At 33.3% G+C, this 10,139-nt stretch overlaps 1 protein-coding gene across 1 annotated transcript; it reads right to left on the bottom strand.

Annotated features, from left to right (window-relative positions):
* Positions 1 to 4,174: 4,174 nt before the first annotated feature.
* LOC104090560 (gamma-glutamylcyclotransferase 2-1-like) lies at positions 4,175 to 7,353 on the bottom strand. Its single transcript, XM_009595682.4, has 8 exons — positions 7,073 to 7,353; positions 6,044 to 6,180; positions 5,865 to 5,941; positions 5,448 to 5,504; positions 5,240 to 5,296; positions 5,077 to 5,117; positions 4,859 to 4,930; positions 4,175 to 4,757 (listed from the first exon to the last, which is right to left on the bottom strand). The coding sequence occupies exons 2-8, from the start codon at positions 6,150 to 6,152 to the stop codon at positions 4,490 to 4,492; spliced, it is 681 nt and encodes a 226-aa protein (XP_009593977.1). The 5' UTR covers positions 6,153 to 6,180; positions 7,073 to 7,353; the 3' UTR covers positions 4,175 to 4,489.
* Positions 7,354 to 10,139: the final 2,786 nt, after the last annotated feature.

Raw genomic sequence — 10,139 nt, 5'->3', positions numbered from 1 at the left:
TCTGCGGTCCCGGGCCTGGACCGGCCCATTTGTCAGCCTTATCGGAAGAGGAGAACAACACCTGATCAGTTTGATGTTATTCTATACATGTAGATGGTGGTATCTGGTACAGATCTATTTTCTTTGCTTTCCTTCTTCATCTTCTTTGTATCATCTTTGCTGAAACAACAAGAAATAGCTGCTGATCTCAAATAAAATTGTGGGTCTTATGCTAGGGCAGATCCCCTTGCTAAAACCCACTACACTTTACATAATAAGGCTATGAAACTTCTGTTTGACACTACAAAATATGAGATTGACAATGCAGACGCATAAGATCTAGCAAACTTAGTGGACCATATATTTAACTTTTACAAGGATGGGTATGAAACACATGATGAAATGATGAGACTTATATCCCAATGTAATAATTCTCTACCGCATGTTCTTCTTACATAAGCGAGAACCATACAGGATCGATTATTCAAGTATAGGTTGTTAACTTTTTTCTTTTTCGGTAAAGCTCAGTATAGTTTGTAAATGTCATTACATAATTTTGCTCATGAAGTAGGCTCAATACTATTCCAGTATAGATATACATGGCTGCTAGCAAGAAGAAGTGCACTTGAATATTAGGATTTATATGTTAAGCAGTTTGCACGTCAACTGAAATTAATATCACATGGTTAATTTTTACCACTTGGCTTCCTTCCATACCTTGTGCCCAAGTATTGCAGTTTTATAACTGCCGCAGTTTTTGAAGTTAAGAACTAACCCTCTTTATAGGAGTGTGAACATACACAGCATCTCGATGTTAAGGTTTAGGGCTAAGTCTCTTATATTATTTTGACAGGCAAGTAATTCCATTGTCGACAAACCTTTTCTTTTTTCGCAAGTGTTGTAACAAGATGAATCAGTTTAACACTCATCTTTTATATCAAGCAACCATGACAAGACATGAATAAAGTTCAGGCTTTTGTAGGGTAATCGAAGTGATGCTCCTTCGAGCCCGAGGCGGATTTAGGATTTAAGTTTTATGGCTTCAACCTCTAAGTTTTTTAACATCAAACCCATTGTATTCTTAAATTATGGGTTCAGACTTGCTATTTATTACAAATTTAGTGAATCTTTATTCATAAAATTTATGCTCCGCGCCGAAAGTATCGGGTTCAGATGAACCCGGTGCCCGCTTGGAGCGGTCTGTTCTTCTTTGTTTAAGCATAGCTATTATTTAGTTAGTGTGTATTACATGGCGGTTTTAGAAAGAAATTTCTTCATCTTTTACTTGATCACACAGTCTTGTTGCATTTTTTTTTATAAAAAAACACAGCTTTTTTCTAATGGAAGCGTTTAACCATATATGAATGGGGAACATCACTAGATGTCTTATTTCAGTGAGAATTTTAAAGGCTATACTTTGAATGGAGAATATCTCAATCTCATTATTGTTCCTCACTTCACCTATAGCTTCATTTTGATAAATTTATCCTTTTAATCTAAAATGCTCCACACAACCCCCCCCCCCCCCCCCCCCCACACACACACACACACACACACACACACAAAAAAAAAAAAAAACCAAAACAAATATCACATTCACGTGACTACATATTTGTCATCAAATTCAGAGAGAAAAAAACAAGTAAAAATTAATGCTTTTTTGATTGCTAAATTTTCAGTTTCAGCTTTTTTTTGGGGGGGGTTATTGAAGCGTATTTGATTGAGGTTGAAGAGAGGAAGAAGAAGCTGAAGAGAGATCAAAGAACAATTGCTATTTGGAACGGAGTCTCCATTTTAGAGAGGATCTGTTTATTTTCTCGAAACTTCTGGACTTCAGTAGATTCGAACAAAAGAAAAGGTATAATAATAATTGTTCTATGGTTAACTGTTTATTTTTGAAATGTTGATTTAGAGAGAGGTAAAATTACTAATTTCCTAATAATGAAAAAAAATAAAAAAAATAAAAGGTGCAAAAGGATGAAAAAATAGATCAAAGGGCAAAAATATCACTGTCAACTCTTGATGTTTATTTATTTGTTTTTGGACATAACCATTTAGTATTCGAAATCATTGATTTGACTAATTAGAATATTTGCCGGGTAAATTCCAGGTTTGAATTTTAAATGTCTGATTAAGATGATCTTATCAATACTATCACGACCTTGATGTTTATAGTACTTTCTTTGTCTATTATTTAGGAGGTCAATATATTTTTATTTAATAACAAATACTTTTTAAAAAAAATTAAATGTTTAAACTATAATTTTTTTGATATAATGATTTTATATATTTTATATCTGTAAATTTTATTTTTAAAGAGTTTATTCCTAATTCATTAAAAAAAGTTAGATGATTTATCTTTGACTTTGGCTTGTCTCATGAAATTGGATCATGGACATGATAGGCCAAATGCACCAACATTAATTCTTTCTATTTCTTTTTCCTATTACAAATATAAGGTCACAAATATTGTTGCTCAAATTTAGCTCAAATAATATGACTTGATATGAGAGGAGATAGTAGGATAATACATTTGCATATATCAAGAAAAATGGGATTATGAAAAGGGATGTAGATGGATTTCCACTTTGATAATGACCCCAAGACAAATTACTTATGTTGCAGGTTAAAATCTCCCTTTTGTATTTTTTTTTAAAAATCATTTAATTAGTATTTTCTGATCGAGGATTAGGGTAGTAGGTTAGTAAGTAGTCTAGTATTAAGTCTTTTCTGTACCCGTATTGCTTTCTTATACTTGTAGTAGTGATGTATTCCTGTATTTCTACTCTTATGTCTATTACTACTTGTTAGTTTCTTACTTCGATTATCTTATTTTATTGTGGTTACTGCTTTTCTTTACATGGATTCTTCTCTTTACTTGTGTCACGTGAAAGGTCTGTTTACACAGTGACAATACCTTCTCCATATTCCACTTGTGGGGCCGCACTGGTTATGTTGAGACGCAACTATTACCATTAACAAGATGGATTCTTGCAAGCTGGTTATGGCAATTACACAAAAAAGAGGTGCAAAAATTTGAACTTTAACTCTGTCGCTATTCTTTCTCGCAAGTAGAAAGAAGTGTTTTAAAAGGCGTGAGCGTAAGGCGAGGCGTTTTACATATGCTTCAGCCGGGCATAAGCCCCGAGGCATGGGGCGTAAGCCCCATAGGTATTTAATTTTTAATATTTTATAAAATAATATAATGACAGTAAATATTTATAAACAAGTAAAATTGCATAAAAATTGAAGAAAACTATATATATGTGTGCTCCATCCCCACAAAAAACTAATCAAAACAATCTATTATACGTTACTTACAAGCACAATTAATTTGAGTCTAAAAGAATAAAATTATCTATATGGAGGAACAAAAAGTATGATTAACCTGCAATTTGAACTTTGAATTTGCTGCTATGAAGAAAAATGTAGTTCTCTTTGTATTTGTAAAAAAAATTAAATATTCGTTGCTTTTGGGAGATATTAGCAGACTAGCGGACAAGATAAAAAATTGGGAAAACCATGAATTAGGGCTTAAATCAATAAAAAAGATCTTTACTTTTAAATTTAATACTTTTGAGTTCTTTTTTAAACCTTTTAAGTAATTACCAAACTGACTTTTGAGAATTTGGGTATTATATGAAGTACTAATTCAACAAATTTTATTTTAATTTAAAAAAGTATCTGGGGCTTAATCATTACTAAAAAAACGCGTCTCGAACGCCCGAGAGTACGCCCCGAACGCAAGTCCCAAATTGCGGGGCGTACGCCTCTTGAGACTTTCGCCCCACACTATCGCCCCGGGGCATTTTTGGTACGCCTCGCCCCGGGCTCGCCCCGAAAACGCCTTTTAAAACAGTGGTAGAGAGCACAGAGCGCATTATGTGATTCTACTTGGGTATACCAAAAGATAATTTTGATTTGATTGGCCAGTAAGAAGGCAGCGCGGTTATCTTGTGCGACAATACTAAAGAGGTAGCTGCCTTTACAAGCAGAAAGTAGCGCCTTCGTGTAACATGCTATGATCTTAACACTCTTACAAGATAGTGAAGAGTTTCACGAGCTTCATTCAAACTCTACTGCAGTTAGAAGATTTGGTCATAGAAAGTACAAGAGACGTAAATAGAGAGTGGAAGTGGGGGAGTCATGTAATCTACAGGCAAATTGCCATAATTCTGGTTATGCAAATTCAAGATGTAGAATACTTGCCCAAATTTCATTAAGAGCTCAAGAATCCATGTTCCTACAAAGAACAATACTGGTCGTGGTATCATGTAGTTAGTAGGTCAACTTATTCTCTGGCCAAGTACTACTAAGTTTAAGGATAGATATATAAAGCCTACTAGTAGTGCTGCTACTAACAGAGATCATTAAACGGCTAGAAACTTTTGGAACACATAATTCAACAGCAATGCCACTACATTAGTCTGTTCAAAGTAAGAAATGAAATTAAACCCTCCTACAATTATCTCATGGTTAACTCCTACTTATTCCTCATACTCATTTCTCTCTACGAGTCTGCAGCAACAGCAACTACAGCTTCTGGCATCGAAAAGATTTTCACAGGTGAAGTTTGGGTCTTGAGTGGAATGCGGGGCGAACCAGCTAGTTTATTCTCCTTCTGAATCCCAGAACTCATGATATCAAGCACTTTCCGCACTTCATTTGCCAGCTCTATGATGTAATCATCTTCGTGACCAATATCGTACAAAGCCTTCTCCATTTTGAATATGTATTCTCTGTTGTTCCCACATGGACCATGAGCAGTCGCAATTTGCCTGCAGTGGGATACGGAAGTTAGTTACAGCTTAAGAAGTTGCATCTCAGATAAAAGACTACTTAGGAAGCTTAAACTTGAGGAAACATGATCTTTACGTACCAGGCCATCTCTTCTAACGGGGCAGGTCCTAGATAGTACTTATTATTCACCTTGTCAGGAGTGGATGTAAACCTGAAATGATAAAACAGAACAATCAACTCAATGCGCTTTTGGTCCAACCATACCAATTTTCCTATCTTTCTATTAGTTTTATGAAGCTTTTAGCCTAAGCTAGGTCGTTCGAGAGAAGAAAGCTGGAGAGCAGACAAAGAACTTACACTATTACTCCAGTTAAAAGTGGATGATCAGAGTCTTCTTCCTGAAAGAGAATAAAGAAAACATATTGAGGAAAGAACATGTTCTCTCTTTACAATTCCATTAATTCTCTATTAATTTATCACAATAAACTCCAATCACAACTCGAAAACGTTATGCGCTTACCTTGAAGAAGTCTACTAAGGTCTTACTATCATACTCGCACTCTCTTCTTTCCAGATACTGTAAAGTATAGATTAAAGAATTAACATCAGAGACTAGAACGGCACGTGATAAGAGAGGATACAAAGACAAATTAAAACCGAGGCCGCAAGAAGAAAAATGGAACAACCATGACCACATACGATAAATCATTATATAATAGTTCACATACCTCCATTGCCTTCTTTTCCTTTTCAGGACCTCCTCGCACACAATAAGCGGCACCCCACTGAAAGAAAATGCACATATCAGTAAAATTGGCACAAGCCATGACAATAATATTTTGGGGGAAAAGAAAAAACCACAAGATTCAATATCAACAAATTACAGAATTAACCACAATTATAGTCTCCATCATTGAGAGTGGGATTATAGAGTAAATTTATTAAGTTCTCACCACATGAGGATGCAATACAAATGCATAATGCATAGTGATTAGTTAGTTGAAAAGACTAAACTATACAATCAATGACAACAAAGGAACATGTCTATACAACATTAAAGAGAGAAATAAAATCAACATTTCTACTTAAAAGTCTTTCTCAATTAGAAGATAGTAAAGAAAGTAACTAGCAGACATCAGACTTACGCAAATAGCTCCTTCAGATTCTTCCAAGGTGCAAGTTCTTGCAGGGTGTTCAGGTGTACCTCTGTGATCAATGCAAGCTGATAGATTCACACATAAATGCAATTAAAATCAAATCAACCATACTATAAACAAATATCAACCATTAATGAATCAATAAACTCGGCATAAGAGCAACATACCAAGATCAAACACACGCTTGTAATCCTTGATGTAACCTATCACTTTCTCATCGTACTCAAATCCTGGATTCCATACCAAGGAGCCATAGCCAAAAATCCAGAAAACCATGATTGCAAAAGCTTCTTCAAGCTAATAGCTGCAACATTAACCATAACATGGATTATGCAATATTCACATATACAAAAAATATAATAGTTTTTTATAACCGAGAAATCCACAAGGGATAGCGTCTATGGATAATGGGAAACACCTCTACCCGTTCCTACTTAGAAACGGGGCTTTTGTCTGTTGCAAGGTTCGGACATATGACATGTAACAAACACATCAGACACTAGGCTCTCTTACCACTAGATGGTTCTGGCCCCCCGCAAGAAAAGTATACAAGCAAAAAGTTAAAATTGTTTTCCAAATATTACTTCTGTCCCTATTAGAGAAAAAGACATTACTTCAGAGCAGGACAAAATACAATTAACAAAATACAACTGTATTTGGTTCTTTTCTATTTCTCTCATTGTGTAATGTACCAAACCAAAAAGGTTATAGGGGCCTCTTATACAAACAAAATTAGCTACTTAATTATCCAAAACAATTGATAGTAGTATTTAGTTATTTACTTTCCATTCAACAGCCAAAGAATCTATTGAAAATTAACTTTCATAGCCAAACCCAAAAACACGTATTGTATTCCAAAAAAGAAAAAAAAAACAACAAAAAGGGAACTGTGTTTTCTAATTAAAAGTTACCCAAATCTATGCTAGTAAAAGCATTAACTCACAATGTACAAGCACAGCCGACCGTACAAGCTATAAAGCATAAGATACAAGTTTTTCAGCACAATGTACAAGCATTAAGCAAACATCTATAAACCCTAAATAAAGAAAAAAGGCCATAAAATTAAAACCAATAAGTTTGAAAATATTATTAAATAACAGAAAATGGGTGAAAATAGAAGAAACAACAAAAGAAAATAACACCAAGAAAAGAAAAAGATGAATACCCAATAAATTGGAGATCAAGCAGAAACTTACCAAAAAAGGTTCAATACTCAAAATGGATCAAAGCCAATGCCTTTATATTCACCTCAGAAATCTTTTTTTTCTGAAAATGAATGAATTTGAGGAGAGAGAAAATGGAATAATAAGAAGATATTGAAAGAACAGAAACCCTAGAGAGAGAGAGAGAGGATAGAGAAACAACGATTTTTGTTTCTTGTATTTTTTCTCTCTTTCTCTAAGGTTTACGAGGAAGGAGGAGGAGGAACCGCTTTGTCCGAAAATTAAGTATTTATAGCCTGACAAAACAGAAGGATAACGCGTAAATAATTAATTTAATTCTTTTTGTATGTAGACTACATATGGATGTGTGTACATAAACGTGATTGCATGTGTCTTATTTTCATGGGTAAATTGCACATGTTTCCCTCGGCTCTTTCTTCACGAGTAATTTTCTAATTAAGTAAAGTGAATTTTTCCAAATTCGTAAAAAAATTTAAGTTATATACCGTGACATCTAAAATATATTAAACTCAATCACTTGCTGTCGTTATTTTTCGATTATATGTTGAAATCTATACTTAAGAGTACTTAAAGTGATCGATTTTTTATGCCGATGCTTTTGTTGTTATTTTACCTCAGCAGTTGGGATTCTCTATCAAACAATATTAAGGGGAAACTACATTGTATAATTGCTTTCAAAAATAATATCAGCAAAATATAAATTTTTTGTGTATTAATATATAATATACATATTTTATTCGTAATTAATATATAATTTTTTTATATATTTGACTAGCGAATGCAATTATTTTTGGCAGATCGATTAAATGTATAACTTGTACAAAAATTAATGTATTTCAATTTTGGGCTCGCACCAACCATCAAAAGGACCATAAATAGACGGCCACTGCTTGAATAGACTATGTTTAGTGGATCTACTAGCTGAATTTAATTTATAATAATAGGTTAGGGGGCGATTTATAGCTCAGTATACGAGGCACGTGAACACATGGTCTCTTCGCCAAACTAGGTATTTTATGTACATATTTTCCAATCTAATATTATTTGCTGGCATTCATGCTCCAAATAGGCTATATGGTGCACTTAATTGAATGTTGAGTTATTTATTTAAAGGAATATGGATCAATTCCCACTTGATACTTCTTTTTTTCTCCTTTCTTCCACCTACGTTATAAAAATGTTAGATCCGCCTCCGATGTTGGTTACTAGATTATCAATTAATATTTCTTAAGAAATTTATTGGTTATTACCTAATAAGTGAACTAATTGTGTAAATATTATTTAAAAGGATAAAGCATCAAATCTACGTGAACGCGGATATCTTATACGCCAGCTGTCCTTTTTACCCCTAATTTTATAGGAATATATTGATGTATGTATATATGCATTATGTTGATGTTCGATATGTACATGGCACATAGTAGTACTAACTTTTGTATGGAAAGTTTTCAATTGAACCTAGACGGTTTCTTGCGTAAATTCATTTTTGCAAAACCGTATTTTAATGTGGATGCATTGGACCACGAAATTTGTATGCTTCAAAAGATGGAAATATAGATATTTTGCTAATCTTAGTCATAAAAGTACTTAACGTAGTGTTTAACCTACTAAATTCATTGAACCTAGACAACTGTGAAGGGAAAAAAGGAAATAGAAAATAAAAAAAATTAAAAAACACTCATAGGAATTAGAGTTGCAGCACAATAAATCGTTTTAAAGGGCTGGTATTTAAGAATTAACTAATGTGTTCTGGGTTTCAGTTTTTCTGTTCAATTTTTCGAGAGACAAATGTCCTGAATTTGATTGTAGTTCAAATTTTCAGACAAAATAAGTATCGATTAATTTCTAAATAGCACCCCTAAAAATGATTGTTTGTGTACTTCCCCAAAATGAAGGGTTCTAATTTTCATAATTGATCTTCCCCTCTTTTAGGCTATGCTTGCATATGTTTATTAATACGTCAATTTGGAGACAACCCAAATTAACTCATCCAACAACTTGCACTACTAGAATGTCAATTTTTCGACCATCATTTCGGTCGGAAATCACTTATTTTTACAAAACGGTCGGAAATTTGTGATCAAAATAGCCACAAAGAGGAAACAAACTGGGAGACCGACTAAATTTGACTTTTGCGTTCGAAACAGACGGTAATTTTGCAACCGAATCTGTCACACATTTAAAATAAATTATTAATAATTTCTTGACAGTTCCGATCGTTTTGTCAGTAATTTTAATAATTAATTTTAATTAAATTCATAATTTTCGACAAAATCGATCGAAAAAATTAAAAAATAATTAATTTTTTCGATCACTTCAATCATAAATCTGGGAATTCCCAATTAAGTTTTTCTACCAAAGTAGTTGAAAATCAGTCGGAAAATCTGAATTTTTTCAGCAGAATTCTGCTGCATTTTAAGCTACACCACCTGTAATTCAAAACCAATCATTCAACCAACTTAATCATTCAAATATTAAACCAATCATTCAACCAACAAACAAAACATCAAATATGAAACTACCAAACTATACAACGTACACTTTCAAATAAGTGTAAACACATCTATTAAAGCACATTAAAGTAAAAAAACTTAAACCAAATGATATTCAAGTCTTAAACACATAATTCAAATGTAAAACCAACCAAGCCGAAACCAATAAAGTCTAAACTCATATTACATTCAAAATTAGTACTACCGATCATCATCGGTTTCAGTCTCCTCATTGTTAGATTCTACCATTGAACGTTGTTTTCCATGGTTTGCCATGAATGTCCTTATCATACTTATTGTTTCTTTAGCATTATTCCATTGTTGGGACAGTTCATCAATTTGCGTCCGCATTTTCTCAATTTCTTCGGGTGAAGCAAAAACACCACTAAATAATGCGACTGGACGACGGATGCGCTCTAAGTCCATAGGCTATACCTTTGTTTCTTTTCATGAGAAATAAAAAATATATATATTTAAATGAGCAAGAGAAGAAACATACAGCTTGTGCAAAATAATATTAAAACGAAGTCATAGATAAAAACAATTACTAAAATATTTTATATCTGGATTATGAACCTAAATCGAAC

The sequence above is a fragment of the Nicotiana tomentosiformis genome, chromosome 12 (genome assembly GCF_000390325.3).
Source record: "Nicotiana tomentosiformis chromosome 12, ASM39032v3, whole genome shotgun sequence".
Taxonomy (NCBI): domain Eukaryota; kingdom Viridiplantae; phylum Streptophyta; class Magnoliopsida; order Solanales; family Solanaceae; genus Nicotiana; species Nicotiana tomentosiformis.
Note: the sequence above shows the minus strand (reverse complement) of the source record. Positions and strands in the feature narration are given on the sequence as shown.

Excerpts from the sequence above, each read along its gene's own strand:
- LOC104090560 (XM_009595682.4), bottom strand. The coding sequence starts at position 6,152 with ATGGTTTTCTGGATTTTTGGCTATGGCTCCTTGGTATGGAATCCAGGA. Across the intron at positions 5,942-6,043 it reads CAAGCGTGTGTTTGATCTTG|CTTGCATTGATCACAGAGGT; the intron begins GTATGTTGCTCT and ends TGAATCTATCAG. Across the intron at positions 5,505-5,864 it reads AATCTGAAGGAGCTATTTGC|TGGGGTGCCGCTTATTGTGT; the intron begins GTAAGTCTGATG and ends ATTTTCTTTCAG.